Source organism: Chelonia mydas, chromosome 1 (genome assembly GCF_015237465.2).
Source record: "Chelonia mydas isolate rCheMyd1 chromosome 1, rCheMyd1.pri.v2, whole genome shotgun sequence".
Taxonomy (NCBI): domain Eukaryota; kingdom Metazoa; phylum Chordata; order Testudines; family Cheloniidae; genus Chelonia; species Chelonia mydas.
In genome coordinates this window covers 182110124-182127975 of record NC_057849.1, presented here as the reverse complement: position 1 = coordinate 182127975, position 17852 = coordinate 182110124, and the positions used below count along the sequence as shown (strand labels likewise).

General features: G+C 51.5%; 1 protein-coding gene across 6 annotated transcripts in view; it reads left to right on the top strand.

Moving 5' to 3' along the window:
- The window catches only part of IGSF3 (immunoglobulin superfamily member 3), a 156281-nt gene that overhangs the window by 123236 nt on the left and 15193 nt on the right, over positions 1-17852 (top strand). For all 6 annotated transcript variants that reach the window (XM_043538423.1, XM_037906455.2, XM_027823235.3 and 3 more), the window contains one exon: positions 15508-15918. In XM_043538423.1, the coding sequence (XP_043394358.1) occupies positions 15508-15918 (411 nt within the window). The remainder of the gene's footprint in view (positions 1-15507; positions 15919-17852) is intronic.

Genomic DNA, 17852 nt, shown 5'->3' with positions numbered 1-17852 from the left:
CAAGGAAACTGTCTAAGGATGGCAGTACTAGAAACCCTGCACACTTATTAGGTCTGGAGGGTGGAACCTCCTAGCCCCGGTTCACACTCAAAAATTAGATCCACCTAGCTACGTCGCTTAGGGGTGTGAAACATTCTGTAGCCTGAGCACCATAGTTAGGTTGATCTAACCCCCAGTGTAAAAAGCACTAGGTTGATGGAAAAATTCTTCCATTAATCTAGCTACTACCTCTTGAGGAGGTGGATTACCTACATCAACGGGGGGGAAATCCTTCTGTGAATGTAGGAAGTGCCTACGTTACAATGAGTAGCTGCAGCTGTGCTGCTGTAGCGTCTGTGTAGCATAGATATAGCCCTAGATCTCTCCGCTCCTAAGCTATTCCTATAATGGTAAATTGTTCTCTTAATTGTGGAGAGGAGAATTCTCTAACCGCCACCAATATTCCAGCTTCTATTTGTCAATCCGTCTATAAGCCATGTAAAGCCACATTTGCAAAAGAAGCTTCTGAATCGCATATATATTGATGTGTGCAAATCAAATAACAGTGTATATAAATCAGGTAGCCAGTTGCCTGGTTTGTGTGTGTGCAATGCAGGCACCTTTTGGAGCCCCGACCATTAATGAACTAGCTCCAAAATTAAATAGGCAGGGGCGTGTGTGTAACTTGCTCTTTGTGAAGAGTTTAATTAAATGTTTTTCCCTTTGCGCCAGTGCTGTTCGTTTGAAACCTTTTCGATGGGGCATTGATTAAATTGCTCAATATGTGAGTTTTACCTGCTGTGTCCGCTGCTTGCTCCAGATTCTCTATTCCAGCTTTTCTATCTCCATATTTTAATTTACAAGTGATCAGTGAGCAGTATATTGTGTTCTGATGGCAGATACAGCTTGTGCTGGGAATCCTCTTCCATGGCCTTTATATTATGTTTATTTCAGGTTTTGACATGACATGAAGGCTTCTATTTTTAGCGGGTGAAGGTTAATTTATGTGCAGTTTTCAAACTATAATTGTCCTCAACATTTAACATTTTTGTAACTAGTTTCCTCCAGGAAAGCTTAGCATTTATCTAGTGAAGCTCTTGCTTTTCAAAACTGGCCTGGGCACACAGAGATCAGATAACTTCTCAGCCGGAGGGATTCGGGGAGAGGATATATTCACTTTGCAGACCCTTTGCAGCAAAGATTGAGAAACATGGGAGTTTAAACTGTTCTTACCCAAACTGTCGTGGCACTAAATACAATGTTAATCAATTGACTTCTGGAAAATTACCAGTGCTGAGGTGGATGCTTATGCAGAGGTTTGGGTAGCTGGGGTTTTGCTGTGGATTTAGGTGAGCTTGGTACATGTGGACGTTAAGTATTTGGCTCATGCTGGCTGTATTGAGGAGACAGCGAGGTTTGTAGAGCGTAACATGCTGCTGGAGGCAGGCACTGTTGTATGCGTCTGTCAGTCATTAATTCTCTCTCAGGGAAGTGGGAAGGATCACAGTTCCCGCCTGCTGTCCTATCCTAGGAGTGTTTCCCATGGCCATGGGAGTGCCGCTGCTGTGCTGCCCTTGGGGCTTGCAGGTATTGTTTATGCTGCATATCCGGGAATATTGTTATGTTGTGGGGAGAAGCGTTGTGAACTTGAAGGTTAAAGAAATGTTAGAGGTAAAGTGAATCAGGGAGCTACTGGACAGACAGCCAAGCCCAGCCATTCTGATCCAACCAGGGTTATAGAGAGGGACCTCATAAAACTTATAAAGGAACCTAGGATGGTACTAGGTGAAAATGGAGGACCAGTGCTATTCCATTGATGGGGGGGTATTCCTCCTTTGCAGCATAGTCTGGAGGGTGCCAGTCCCAATGCCTCTCGAGGAGAGGGAAGACTCAGGATGGAGAACAGTAGAGTTAGTAGAGTGTATCACTGAACTAACAGAGGGCTCTATCTGTTGGGAGGGAAGGAAGGGAGGAGCAGATCCATCTCTCTCTAGACAAGTGGTCACATGAGTGACTCATCTGGATATCTAATTGTTTGTTTTGAAGACTGTGTATGCATCAGGGCAGCGGCAAAGGTACGTGTGCTGTTTCTTTAAATCAGTGACAAGCGAAGCAAGAAGGAATGTGAGGAAGGCTCTAGGCAGAAGATGTGCAGTGAATTGGACACAGAACAGCTCTTTCTGTGATTCTTTACCACTGTCCCATGACACTTATTTGTTCCTCATATATCTGCCTTAGACGGGTGACAGCTCATCACGTACTGGGACCTAGGCGATACTGGGCTTCTGCAAGAGCCTTTGATGTTACACTAACAGGAGCTCTGGGTGCTTGGCACATCTTAGGATCAGGTTCTGAGTATCTGAGTTGTCTCTGCACCAACTAGGTGCATGAGGAACTAAACTGGAATTAAAACAAATCATTGTTGCCTTGTGATTAAGGTTATGGAACTATGAGGTGTTTATCTTAGTGAGATCAGTGCGTAGTGCAGCACACACTAAAACAACTCCTGTGCGGTAAGGAGAATGGTTCTGAAACTAGCATTGCTTGAAGTCTGAATGGCCAGTCAACTACCTTCAATGGCTCTTCTGTCTGTATCATATATGTGTTGGACGGCAGGATGGGCAGCAACTGAAAGATCCTCAGGAAAGAGGCCGTCTTACCTTTCCATGGAGCTGCTCTCCCCGGTAATTCAATCATATCGGCCTGTTTGCAGGCAATAATTCACTGTTATAGGAACACTACAGCAAAGTGACAAGTTAATAACGGCAGTAATAATAGCAGGCAAAGCCTAATGCTATTTCCTCTTCTCATGCGCTCATCGCACCAGCCAGCCGCCCTTGTTGGCTAATGCAATTTGCAGCATGGCTAATCCAGTTTCAGCAGGAATTGTGTTCTATTAAAAGAGAATAGCAGTAGCAGGAGCTGTTCTGCCATGTTCCTTGCATCTCTGGGGAGATGGCCCTCATGTTGAAGTCTCTGTCTCTGCTTCATTGTGATTTGTATTTAATGTTTAAACCCTTGGAGAACCTTCTCCTGCTTCCTGGCCCATCCTTCGTCCTGTAAGCGCCCTAACCTGACCACCCCTTCTGCTGTCATTTCCTTTCTTTACTCATCGTCTTTATCTGTTCTTAATTGCCTTCTTCCCTGCCAGCTAATTCAGTGGACTTACATCCTCCTTACCCACCCATCTTCCTGCTGCCAGTCCTGAGTCAGGAACTGTCTAAGGTACTTATCTGGGCCCCACTACCATAGTGCTCAAGTGCCTCATAAGGTAGGGATGGCCTGTTGTTCCCATTTTACATACAGGCAACTGAGGTACAGAGACACGTGAGTGACTTGGCCCAAGCTTGTGCCCAAGCAGGGAACTGAACCCAGGGCTCTTGAGTCCCAGGCTAGTGCCCACTGAACTGTCTTTCCTCTCTGGAGGAACTGACAGGGAGGAGGTGGATTCCAGTGGGAGTGCCTGTCTACAGTATTGGGGGCTGCCTGGCACTAGTGAGGGGGGTAACAGGGCTTCCTTCGGGCAAGAGGCTCAGCCCACTCTGCAGGGTTCACCTTGGATGACACACAGCACTTGAGCAACTGCTCAGGACGGTGCTGCAGTTCTGGGAGCCCCACTGATACAGGAACTGATACATTGATCTTGCGTGACAGTCTTCTTGTGGAACTGGCTCAGATTGTCCTGTCCCTGAGCCAGGGAATCTTATCAGGAGGCAAGTCACAGCCCCGACTTCCTTCCCACCCTTTCCAGCAGTCCACAGACTGTAAATCACCCTTTACAATCCACTAGCCTAACACTCTGAGGAGACAGGCAGCTCCTAAAACAATCCTATTTGTAAGAATTAAATCTTGACCCTGTGGGGCATCAACTATGAGCTCATGCAATCACACTCCCATTGGTGGATCAACCTTTTATCAGCATATTGTGCACAAGCCCTCTTTGGTTTTGGTTTTGTTTCCCCTTCTACCCTCTCCCCTTTCCCTCTCTCACATCAGAACAGCCACATTCTATCAGAGACTTTTAAAACTAGAGCACTCGCTGGGAAACTCAGCAATATTTTGTAAGCTTTCTCCGGGAGAGGCTGTTTCTGCAGAAGCTCTCCTCAAGGATGACAGTCTTCAAAGTGGGACCAGGCAGCCCTTGACTCCTCTCCTCTCCTCTCCTCTCCTCTCCCTGTGCAGATGAGCAGACTCCCTGGGCTGCCCTTGGCAGTACTTGCACTTCCTGAAAATTCACACAAATGCGCAGCGTTGCATTTCTTAGCTGATGTCCCATCCCCCCTCTTTAAAAGAAAACGCTCTGCCGGGAGCGTTTTCAGCCACGTTAATTAGCTTGGTTCCTAGAATTTTTTATAGAAGAGCAAAGCCTCCTGTCTGCCCTCAGTGGGACTCTGGTGTTGATTTTTCTTGAGAGCTCTACAAGAGGAGGGCCTTAAACAGCCTTAAAAAGAACAGCGCTGACAGTTCACCTTTATGGAGCATTTTTATCTGCCGATTTCAAAGTGCTTTATAAAGGTAGGTAACTTTTTATTTCTGCAGATAAGGAAACTGAGGCACAGAAATTAACTGACTGAACCAACACAGCAAGTCGGTAGGGGGCGGGAAAGCTGCCAATTGAGTCCTCTTTCCAGCCTCCCCTGCTACAATTACTAGACTCATTGCCTCCTGGAACATACGTTCCCTATGTATATTTGTGTTTATATCCATTACATAGTGGCTTCAGCTGAAAAGGGAATGATTTCCAGTTTCTGTGGTGTGTACGTGCTGTACGTCTGCAGCCATGTTGTCTTGTGTCTGATCCTGAGGGTCAGCTCTGAGATGGGAGACCTTCAAGGAAAGCACAGGGTGCTGCGGGAAGTTATGCTGGTGACTCGGTAGATGATGCTCTTTCTTGTGAGTTGATGCTGAAGCAAGGCCCCAGCATGGAAGTAATATAAGGGCACCATGCGGCCGGAGGCGTGTCTCTTGCATGAGCCATGAAAAATGCTGACCGCTTGTGGTTATCAAAATTCCACTACCATATTCTTCCCAAGAAGAGGGATGTTAAACCCTGGTGCCCTGTCCAAATTCCAGCTTGGGTAATTACCCATTTAACTTCCCTAAATTCCCTCTGCAGCTTCAGTTGGATAAAGTTATAAAAGTTACTCCAGTGTGGGTGTGTAGTGCTGCTTTGTGCTGTTAAATAGCTATTGTGTTCCACCCCAGAGCTAAGTGGCTTGTGTTTGACAGAACACAGCTACAAAAAGTCAATTAAACATGCATTTCACACACACTACACTGTTGTGCTTGGTCACTGGTGATTAGGAAGCCATACTAGCAGAACCAGATTTAACAATGATTGATTTAAACTGGTTTCATTGCCAGTGTAAATGATGTGTTAGTGTTGTATCAACAGCCAGTAATAGTGCATGAAGCTACCATCCTCTTTATTTTCTTCCTCCCTCCAGGGAATCCAAGAAACACAGTGGAGACTGGATTATGGTTTGCAGTTTATCTCTACGCTATCTCACCAAAACACACACCTGTTTCCCAGGGTTCCCCGAGCAGATGTTTTTGAGACCTATTAAGAGAGCTTTGGTCTCTTGACAGCTTAGCAGAGAATGCTATGTAGCTGTGTGTCTTCACATCATTGCTCCTGCTCTCCATGGTGTTTTGCAGTTCAATACAGCAGCCACCCCATCACCACCTCTCCCCACATCAGAATAGTCCCGGATAGGCTGCATTATAGAACCTAGAATTGTAGAGCCAAATTATAGAGAGAGAATTGTAGAGTCAAACCCTTTGCTGTCTTTCTGTTCAGGCCAATCTCACATTGAAGGGGTGGGGAGTTCTGACTGAGTAAGGTTTGATTTTGAGGTTTGGCCGATGGAGGATACAGTGCCTGGGACCCGTGTTCTCTTGTCTTAACCACATGAACACTATCTCAGGCCAATACAACTACCGTGTCTCACAAACGCATCTAAAGATGAACCATAAAGCCACAAAAGAAATAGCAAAACCCAGATCTGTATTGAAACAATCTACCTGCCCCTGTCTGGCTGAGCCAGCACCCCAGAGTACTCTGTGCCACCACTTCTCTGTCATCCCTATCAGCTATTGCAGAATTAAAACGTTAGAAAAAGTATTTTAAGCCCTTCTGGGTGCAGAAAGGGCTTTATGAATGTTGCCTTATGCGCTGCTGTGGTGGTGGCTGACAGGAGTGGAGGTGATCAGAGCAATTTCTTCTTCGAGTGATGGCTCATGTGTATTCCACAATAGGTGTGCGTGCTCGCCACTTGCACTGGTGCCAGAAGTTTTTCCCCTAGCAGTACCCATAGGGGGGAGTGCCCCAACAACCCCTGGAGTGGCGCCTGCCTGGCACGGTATAAGGGAAGCTGCGCGCTCCCCCCACGCTCAGTTCCTTCTTGCAGCCAGTGAAGGTGCGTCGGAGCTGCTCTGCTCCAGCTTTGCCGTAGCTCGTCCCCAGAACTGTTTGTTTGTTCAGTGTTAGTACCTCTAGTTAGTTAGCTGCTTAGTTAGTCAGTGAGCCCGGGCCGGGGCATGCCCCAGGGTTTAAGTCGTGTGGCTCTTGTAGGCATTCTATGCCAACAAGTGACCCATACGCAGACTGTTTGCGCTGCTCAGGAGAAACCCGTATCAGCGAAAGGTGCAAGATTTACAAGTTGTTTAAGCCTCGGACCAAAAGAGAAAGGGACATTAGGCTCCGGGCCATCCTGATGGAGTTGGTGCTGACGCTGACCCCGGCACGCTGCTCCGAACCGGTACCTGGCACCACTGTCGGTACGCGGCGACCCTCCGGTGCCATTGACCAGTCGGCACCGCTCCCCGTCCACGGGGCACACCAAGAGGGCCAGGAAGACTCCCTATTTGCAGCGGCACCGAAGGAAGTCTGGGACAGAGGCTAGGCCCACGTCGGGCAGTCTTCGATCCCCACCGGGCCCAGGCCTCCGACTCACATTGAACGGAGTAGCCCGGCCCCTTCGGAACAGGTCTCTCCGTCCACGCCTGAAGCCCTCCAGGGGGCCCGGGATGTTATGTCTATGCAGTTCCCGGAGCACCGCTGATACCGGCCCTGCGCTCCAGAGGCAAGCCGCCCCTGCGATCTCCGCAGTCGCCTCTGGCCCGGTACCTGTCTTGGTCGAGAGAACATTCCCAACGCCTATCACCGCCCAGCGATTGCTCGGGGCAGAGTCCAGGTGGATCACCCTTGACCCCAACCAGACTGTCTGGCTGGGTTCCGGCCGGCCGGGACTCACGGCACCGCTCGTCCTCAAGGAGTGAATATCTGCAGGACCGAGGCTGGCATTGCCATCGGTCCTTGTCTCAGAGAGGGTACTGCAGTCGATCACAGCATGGTTGTCAATGCTGTTCCCGCTCGGACTCCCGCTCCAAGTCTCTGCCAAGACATCGCAGCCCAGGATGACGATCGCCGGCGTTTCGCCGTCGCGGGTCCGCCTGTCGAGGCCGTTTGCAGAGCAGCTGTTACCGCCAGTACCGGTCCTCCACATCAAGATCACAGTCCCGTGGCCGTCGTAGATCCCGGCACTGCCGCTTCTCCTGGTTCAGAGCCGGCAGTAGATCTTATGCCAGCCTGGTCTCCAGTCTTAGCCGTCCTTTGGTGGGCCAGGCCAGCCAACCCAAACAGCCGGCCCCGCCGGTGCCACAGCAGATGCTGTGGCACTGAGTGTTGTGGCCGGCCCAATGGTACAGTGGGCACCGTAGCCTCTGGCGCAGCCCCTGGTGGGAACTCGCTCAGTGGCTGGAGCTTCGGAGGCACCGTTGACCTCCCTCTCCAGACCCCCAAGAAAGGAGGCGATCGGACGTGCGTTCTCGGCACCATGCCCGAATTCAACCAGGTGGTGGAACCTCCAGTGCCAGCCAACACCCAGAGCACCGCACTGACTTCTTCACCCTGCCCGGAGGAGGCGATTGCAGCCCCACCCACCTCCGTCCCACAGGAGGACTTCAGGACCCACCAAGAACTCTTAAACAGGGTGGCAGCAAGCCTCCACCTCCAGGCAGAGGAGATGGAGGACCCTCAGACTTCCTGTTTAATGTGTTGTCTCCATCGGCACCGGGTAGGGTGGCCTTGCCTCTCCATGAAGGGGTGGCTAAGATTTCAAATGCCCTGTGGCAAACTCCGGGCTTGTTGGCCCCATCTCTAAAAAGGCGGAACGCAAGTACTTTGTACCCGCTAAGGGGCATGAGTACCTGTATACCCACCCGGCGCCCAACTCCCTGGTGGTCAAGTCAGTCAACCACAGGGAACGGCGGGGTCAGCCGCCCCAACTCCAAAGAGAAAAAGACTCTCGGAGACTGGACTCTTTCGGAAGCAAAGTTTATTCATCTCCGAGCTTCCAGTTACGAGTGGCAAACCATCAGGCTCTCCTCGGCCGGTACGAGTTCAATCTGTGAGGCTCCCTGCCCAAGTTTGAGTACTCCCTCCAGGAGTGCAATAGGAAGGAGTTCAAGGCGCTAGTGGAGGAAGGGGCAGAGGCTGCTAGGGCATCCCTGCAGGCAGCCTCGGGTGCTGCAGACACAGCCGCACGATCAATGGCCTCCGCGGTATCCATGAGACGGGCGTCACAGCTCCTGCTCTTTGGGCTGTCCAGCGAGGCGCAGTCTTCCATGCAGGATCTCCCGTTTGACGGGAAAGCTCTGTTTGCGGAGGAAACAGATCCAAGCCTGCATGGCATGAAAGACTCCCGCACAACCCTCCAGACTCTGGGCCTCTATGTCCCAGCTCCGGCAAAACCTAAGTTCAAGCAGACTCCCACCCAGGCCACCCATAAGAAGCAGCGGGACTATAAGAGACGCCCTCAGTGGCAGTCTCGGCCTGCCCCCCCAGCCTGGGTCCTTGAAGGGCAAGCAGGTGGGGAAAAGGTATTTTTGACAGGCTGCTCGGGGGCACCCCACCAGTCCTCATCAGGGATCCACCCCCAATAAAACTTTCCTTCTCCAACCAGTTGTGTGCTTTCCTGCCGGAATGGTCGCGGCTAACCTCAGACCAATGGGTCCTCAACACCATCTCCCAGGGTTACACCCTCCAGTTTACTTCCTCCCTGCCGAACCCCACCCACCCCCGTCCCTATTGGGGGACCCCTCACACGAGGCTCTGCTCGAGCAGGAGGTGGGGCAGCTCCTAGGACTAGGAGCAGTAGAGGCTGTGCCCGAGGAGTTCATGGGCAAGGGGTATTACTCCTGTTATTTCCTTATCCCGAAGGCCAAAGGGGGGCTCAGGCCCATCCTGGACCTCCAAGGTCTGAATCAGTACATGGTGAAGCTCAAGTTCCGAATGGTCTCCCTGGCCTCCATCATCCCCTCCCTGGATCCTGGGGACTGGTACGCTGCCCTTGATCTACAGGACGCATACTTCCACATCCACATATTTGAGGGGCACAGGCGCGTCCTCCATTTTGTGGTGGGACAGAATCATTACCAATTAACGGTCCTCCCATCTGGTCTGTCCACTGCCCCCAGGGTGTTTACAAAATGCATGTCTGTGATAGCAGCCTACCTCAGACAGCGTGGGGGTCCAGATATTTCCCTATCTGGAAGATTGGCTTGTCAAGGGCACCTCCCAGTCGCAGGTGAGGGATCACATGGCACTCCTCCTGTCCACCTGCACCACCTTGGGCTGTTGTTAAACAACAACCAAGTCCACGTTAGTCCCGGTCCAATGCATAGAGTTTATCGGGGCGCTCCTGGACGCAGTGTCAGCCAGGGCCTGTCTCCCACCAGACAGATTTGAGTCCCTGAAAGGTCTCATTGACTCAGTCACAAGGTTCCCGGTAACAACAGCCAGGTTTTGCCTACAACTCCTGGGTCACATGTCGGCGTGCACGTACATGGTCCGCCAGGATGAGGCCCCTCCAGCTCTGGTTGGCCTTGAAGTTCTCCCTGGCCATGGACAGGATGGACAAAGTCCTCACCATGCTGAACTTGGTGATCACCTCCCTGCAGTGGTGGTCTGCCCCAAACAACATGCTCCAAGGGGTCCCGTTCAGGGACAGGGCCCTGTCGTTGGAGCTGGTGTCCGATACATCGGACTTGGGTTGGGGGGCCTATGTGAGGAACTTTCAGACCCAAGGCCTTTGGTCGGCTCAAGACCTGACCTTACATATAAACGTCAAGGAGCTCAGGGCGGTGCGGCTGGCATTTATGGCTTTCTGCTTGCACCTGGAGGGCAAGGTAGTCAGGGTCCTCACGGACAACACGGCCTCAATGTTCTATATCAACAGGCAAGACGGGGCCCGATCCTCTGCCGCGAAGCCCTCAGGCTGTGGGACTTCTGTATAGCCCACAACATCCACCTGAAGGCCTTCCACTTACCGGGCGCCCGGAACGAGAGGGCAGATCACTTGAGCAGGGACTTTTCCTCGCAACACAAGTGGTCCCTCCACCCGGAAGTGGCCCACCAGCTCTTCTGAAGGTGGGGTACTCCCCAGGTGGACCTGTTTGTGACTCAGCAGAACCGGCGATGCCCCCAGTTCTGCTCTGGAGGGGGGCATGGGAAGGGGTGCTATCTCCAGTGCCTTTCTCCTGTCCTGGCCAGGCCGGCTTCTCTACACCTTTCCCCCATTCCCTCTAATTGGCAGGGTCCTGGAGAAGATAAAGACGGACAAGGCCCAGGTCCTACTGTTTGCCCCGACGTGGCCCAGGCAACATTGGTACGGGAGCCTCACGGGCCTGGCGGTAGCTCTGCTGTGGCCATTGCCGCTCAGCCCGGACCTGCTCTCTCAGGACCAGGGCTGCCTCCTTCACCCCAACCTGGCAGCTCTTCACCTCACGGCGTGGCTGCTCAGTAGTTAGGTCAAGAGGAAAGGACGTGCTCAGAGCAGGTTCAGCGCATCCTCCTCGAAAGTAGATGGCCCTCCACTCGCCACGCTTATTTGGTGAAGTGGTCCTGGCGGCGGACCAGGGTGCCTCCCCGGTTACCGCCCCGATCCAGCTTATCCTTGATTATCTCCTCCACCTGAGGGCCCAGGGCCTGGCGCCCTCGTCAGTCAAGGTGCACCTGGCAGCCATATCGGCCTTGCATCCACTGATGCAAGGGCACACGGTATTTTCCCATGCTATGACTGGCCGGTTCCTTAAGGGTTTGGACCATCTTTTTCCATATTCTAGACCCCAAGTCCCGCAGTGGGACCTAAACCTGGTGTTGGCTCATCTCACGGGGCCCCCTTTTGAACCACTGGTGGAAGGTGGCCTTCCTGGTTGCAATCACATTGGCCAGGCGAGTCTCGGCACTCAGGACCCTGACTTCCAAATCACCATACACGGTCTTTCATAAAGACAAGGTCCAGCTCTGCCCACACCCCGCGTTCCTCCCAAAGGTGGTCTCCTCCTACCACATGGGTCAGGGCATTTTTCTACAGGTCCTCTGCCCCAAGCCTCATGCGTCCAGTGATGGGCGCCATCTCCACACGCTCGATGTGTGGTGGGCTCTGGCTTTGTACCTCGAGCGGACCAAGCCGTTCAGAAAGTCCTCGCAACTGTTTGTCGCCTCAGCTGAGCGCACGAGGGGCCAGCCGATTTCCACTCAGCGGCTTTCCAATCAGATCACTTCATGCATCTGTTCCTGTTAGGGGCTGCCGGGTGTCCCTCTGCCACCCATTGTGAGGGCACACTAGACTCGGGCACAAGCCTCATCGGCTGCCTTCGTGGCCCATGTCCCCATCCAGGACATTTGTAGGGCCACCACGTGGTCTTCGGGTCACAAGTTCACCTCGCACTATGCGATCATCCCCCAAACCAGGGATGACGCCGGGTTCGGCAGGGCTGTCCTCTGCCCTGGGAATTTGTGAACTCCTACCGACCTTCAACAAATATAGCTTGGAATCACCTATTGTGGAATACACATGAGCAATCACTCGAAGAAGAAAAGACATTTACCTTTTCCGTAACTGGTGTTCTTCGAGATGTGTTGCTCATGTCTGTTCCACATCCCGCCCTCCTTCCCCTCTGTCGGAGTTGGTCTGGCAAGAAGGAACTGAGGGTGGGTGGAGCGCCCAGCTCCCTTATACCGTGCCAGGCAGACGCCACTCTAGGGTTCGCGCCCCCCCCTCCCCCCCCCCCACGAGTACTGCTAGGGGAAAATCTTCCGGCACCGGTGCACGTGGCGAGCACACACACCTATTGTGGAATAGACATGAGCCACACATCTCGAAGAAAACCAGTTATGGAAAATGTAACTGTCTTCTCACCTGGTAACATAAGTGTAATAAACCCCCACGATACTTTCTGCTTTCTATCCAGCATGTAGGGTGGAGGATTTATCACCCTGTGTCAGGGATACCACCAGACTCCTCCTTAGCTCTGTGCCTGATGCTGGAACTACTTGTCTGGCCCTTCAGACACACATCTCAAAACATACCCTCCAGGCTACAGTGTGTACGGCTTCTCATTATGGGAGGGCAGTAAGAAACAGAGCAGAGGCTTTGAAAACTAGGGCAATGGCTGGGAAACACTCCCAGGTGTTGGAGGAAGCAGGAACAGCCACACTCTGGGCTGCCCTGGTGCTCTGTAACATCAGGGTGTACGTGTGTGTGCTGAGAATGGCTACGTATTTTGGTCTGGGAGTGCACTTTTGCCCCATCAGTGGAATAAATCGTGTCCATGTGAGGTATGGGTCTGTTGCCCAGAAACACCAGGCTTAAAAAATCCCTTCTTTCTCCTTCCAGCTCACTTCCCCTTGAAATGCTATAATGTGGGAAGAAAATTAGGAGGGATTCTTAAAGATCTCTTTCTGATTTTTCTTGTTTCTAAATATAGGTACAATATATGCCCAGGGCATATGTATATAGATACGGTATGCCCCCACAACACACAGCATGTGTGTATACTGTATTTTAATAGATATAAGCAAGCAACTTAACATATACAGTTGCTATAGCAACTGAGGTTTCCTTAGCAACAGTTGCAGAAAATAATCCCGTACCAATTAAAAATAAACTGTTGGAAAGGGGGCTGAAGGGGGAGAAATAGAGCTGCTGAGATTGGCTTCCTTTTCTCTTGGTTTTTATCCCAGGCACTGGAGGACTGGTTCCGATTTGAAATAACCTTTTCCCACCTAGAATGAGACAAGGAGGTGAAGTGGGTCTCGGTGCAACCTGCTTGGTGGATTGGGCTAGGAGGAACATAGCAGCATGAGCCTAAACCTCTCCATTGAGTTAGTCCCCAGAGAGGAAAGCTGGGGGCTATTCCTCCATCCCACCCCCCGCTCCGAATGTGCCATCCCATAACGCTGTTATCTAGTCTTTATTAGCACACTGATTAAAGACAAAGGCAGTACAGGCTCCAGGGGAACTTTTCTGTGCTACCAGGATACATATCTTCAGATGTTGTCTTAGAGCAGAAAAGTGTCGTTGTCGTCGGAGCCTCTTCCTTCCATTTGATGCTGTTTGTATGTACCCTTCTCTCCCCCAGGCTCCTCCCCACACACATTCAGCTTGGCTGACAGGGCGATTGAGACTATAGAATTCAGTGGTAGCTTGGTGAAGTAAAAAGTAATGCAAAATGGAGACTCATTGCCCCAGTGAGAAGAGACCGCATTGCATCCTAATCAATAGAACTTGTGGGACAGATCCTCAGCTCGTGTAAATCTGCAGCCCGCCTTTTATCTGAATGAAGCTGTGCTGACTTGCAATCCCTGTATTTCTGTGATGCCTCTTGTCCCCAGAATGCTTTGTAAACTTCAATAATAGATTTAAAACCTGTGTACAGAATCCCTTCTCCCAGCGCAAAAATGCCTCCACTTCTGGAGTGAAACACAGCAGTGGTATTACCATGTACAGCGACGCTGCACAGCCATTCAGGAGAAGACTTGCAGATCATCATTCAGCAACAAAACCTGCAGATGAAATTTAGGTAGAGATTGTAATTACCTGATTTGGACCTTGGTACCAGGGTTAGTTAAAACCCTGACTCTCGTGGCCATTAAAGAACCAGTGGCACTTTTCACAAGCATCAGGAGCAGCATTTATAAATCTGACCTGAAAGATGGCACTTCCAGTAGCAAAGAGAACTGAATGCTGGGGAACCAGTTCAGTGCTGACTTTGAGGGAAAGATGTCATCTGCCAGAAGCACCAACACTCGCTCCCTGCATCACCTGGAGGTCTCCTATATGAGTACTTATGGGTCTGACCCTGTTCAGCTTGTGTGGTGTGATGAGATCCAGTAGTGCCCTCAGTGCTGAAACTTGGGGTAAATCCTTCTAACTATGTGAACTGGTTTCCCACATCCCCTTCCTCTCCCTGGCCTAACCAATACTTAGGTATGCCAATCCGTTTCCTGTGCCAGCAGTTCTTGGGGGGGAACTATGCCCTACTTTCCTAGACGGGGGAAGAAGGGAGATGGACTGAGTCAGAGTTGTCTGGGCCTCGCTTTGTGTCTACTCAGACCTTGCTCCTCACTTCAAATCTTCATTCAGTGGGATCTAGGGCACACCAAATCTCAGACAGCCCCAAAAGTGCAGGAAAGGCACCGGTACCTTCATACAGATGTAAATACGCTGAACTATTTTGTTTGTGTTGAAGTAGTTCCTAGGGGCACCAGTCAGGGATTAAGGCCCATTGTATTAGACATAGCCCATGCACATACAATAAGACTGTCACTCCATGATTCTTGTTTCAGCATAGGGAGGGCACCAGGGTTTTAAACCCATTGTCACCCTGTTCAGAGCGGGTCTGAACACAGTGGCTAAAATACCAGTGGGTCCTGTGCCTTGCATACACTAGTGCAGCCACCTTTGCTACCACTCGGGGAGCTGAACTGATGGAGGTAATGGTGGGAAGTTGAGAGAGTCACGGTCTCTGTGATTTGCCCAAGGTCAGACAGCAAGCATGTGGCAGAACTTGGCACAGAACTCCTGACTTCCCGCCATGGGCTCTGACTGCAAACCAGACTGTGCTTCCCTCCTCTTCCATTCCAGTCAAGTGTCTGTTTCGCACATTGCTCATGTTTTAATGTCCATATTGATCTGATCCCAAATAGCCTTTAAAAAGCTTTCAGTTCAGTGAGATGATCAGGGTGTGGCAGGGTACACGTTCTATCTGCAGGTGGCTTTCTGTGGGGCTGGGTCAGCAGCACAGAGATTTGTGCAGGAAGCTTTGGAAAAACAAGGGTTCATTTAACAAGTGCAGCCCTAGGGACAGAAGAATCTGAAGTCCCTGGGGAACGGATGATATGTGTGAATCTCCTGCTAGAGTGGATGCCTTAATCCAGGATCCTTCTAAGGGGCCTGAGGCAGCTGTGAGAAACCAAGCCTCTCACTGGGGGAGCTGTGGGGAGGATTCAGGAGTTCATTGAGGTGAAGGAGGAAACTGGGAAGAAGATTCAATACAGGGGTCTCTAAATTCCTGTGGATCAGTGGTCCTATTTAGTCTTTACAAGGAGATAATGGATGAGACTACATGTGTGGGGAGGGTTGTCGTCTTTTTTTTTTTTTTTTTTTAAATTAACTGTGGGGGTTTTTTCTCTGTGTTAATGACCTACCACTTCTCATCCTCCCCTCTCCTTCCTCTTAGTGACCAAGCTACAGGTCAGCAAATCAAAGCGGAGCATCACCCTGGTGGAGAACAGGCCCATCCCCCTGAACTGCTCCGTGAAATCGCAGACCAGCCTGGACTCTCACTTTGCTGTGCTGTGGTATGTCCACAAGCCATCCGACGCCGATGGCAAGCTCATCCTGAAGACAACCCACAGCTCTGCTTTCGAGTACGGCACCTACGCCGAGGAGGAGGGGCTACGGGGGAGGCTGCAGTTCGAGCGATCCTCCTCTGGAGGGCTCTTCAGCCTTACTGTCCAGCGGGCAGAGGTCAGTGACAGCGGAAGCTACTACTGCCATGTGGAGGAGTGGCTGCTAAGCCCCAACCACGCCTGGTACAAGCTGGCGGAGGAGGTGTCTGGGCGAACCGAGGTCACCGTCAAGCAGCCAGGTAACATGGACTACACCGGCAGGGCATTCCCCTGGCAAACCCTCTCCCCAGCTGTTAACTTTGCCCAAAACCTGCAGCTGAACTAAATATTGAGCTAAATCCTTCTCCCCTTCCTCCCTCTCCCACACTAAACCTTTGTCCCCAAACTGGACCCAATCACACCTTCCTCACCTCATAGCCTGGGCCTTTGTCCCCAGACTGGAAGCCAGGCTTCTCTTCCCACTTTGCCAAACATCCCCCTGCTTGTTGCGTGCTCTTGGGACGCGCCTCCCCACCCAGCCAGAGTGCTGGAATCTGGTAAGTCCCTCTGTTCCGGCTGGGGTGATGTGTAGTTAGCAAGCGGTGCAGGTGTTCCTGCATAAAGGTCATTTGTTCCCCACTGGGCCTGGGCAGCCAGTAGGTTCCACACCTGTTTCCATCACCCACGGAGAGCTGGGCTAGCGTCAGTGAAACATAGCCTTACTCTGTCATGCTGAAGCTCAGAGCCACTGTCACTCTTCCTGTTACCCCCAGGAGCACCCGGGGCTTACGCATGTGTATCCCGTTCACAGCCTGAGTCTGCTCTTACTCTCATCTGTATCAACCACATTCGTGATGTCTGTCTCCTCCCTGAACTGATTTGTGTCCAAACCATGCGGGGCTCTGCAGCTTCCCCTTCAAATGGGGACCCTGTCCTCAAGGGCTATTCTCCCTCTGCCCCTTCCCCCGCCCACACACACACACAAGGAAAGCCCAAGGGGGTTCAGGAATGGAAGCAGACTGCTGGGTTAAGGAATGTACCCAGGGGTGTTTTACTATCCTCCCGAGCTTTACCGGTGTGTTAAAGGGAGGAGATAAAGGGCTCTGTATCAGGTATTACACAGCCTGCCTGTTCCCACAGCAGAGCCTTGCACAGGAATAAGGAAGTGTGATTTACCCTCTCCAGGCGTATGCATAAATCCGTGTAGTCCTTTGAGAACTGGCTACTTTCCACATAGCTGGCAACTGGAAATGGAGTTTTGCAGGAAACTGGATAAGAGGCACCATGCTGGGATGGGGGATGTTTGCAGCAGTGGGGTGGGCAGTAGTCTTGCCTGGTACAAGCCTTGACCTGCTGTGCCTCCGCAGTTCCCTACCTCACGCTGTCCATGGCCTGCACTCTCCATGCAACCCCATCTCTCCACTGCTATGTTTTGATTTAGCCGTCGAGTCATTAACTAGCAAAATGGATGCTGGCATTGGGAGCACGTCTGCAGGGTTAGGGAGAGAAGAAGCTGGATTGTGTCTGAGTGAGGACACAACAGAAAGGGATCTGCCTTGAAGAGGGAGGTGTGGACAGGCTGGGGCATTTTACATTGTGTTGAAAGTAGAGGATCTGTTTTTGGGGGGGAGAGGTGGGATCGGCACAGCTCTCATTGGGTGGATCTTTCTGGAGAAGGGCTTGAAGACGCCTTTAGTTGTTGGTGGCTTTGTCTTGACAAGGAAAAGTGGTCAAGTTGAGGTTGGGCTTAGCTACATTGGACTGCTCCTCCTATGTCAATGTTAAGTAAGAGTGTAACTCCTGTTTGAGACAGTGTCCTGCTGCTGGAGTGGCAACTAGTGACCTAATGAGAGGCAGCAGGCATGTGTGTGCCTGGCAGAGCTCTGCATGCAGGGCTTTTTCATATCCAGTTTGATTTTACTCTCTGCCAATATCCCAACGGGAGCGTGTCTCGGCTCTCTTGCACTCTGCATGAGAGATGAGTAATGAGTTTAATGAGGTGGGAAGCTGGCTGCCAGGGAGAGAGAAATCTGCTCTGCTGGTGGTTTCCATGGCAGAGGATGTCATCGGCAGCGATGGGAAACGGAGGTAATAAGGATATACTGAATTAATCAGGATCCTGCTCCTCTCCGCCAAAGTGGTCCTCAACCATGGATATGCAGGGGAGGAGGGCTGTTTATATGGGGTGGGGTGG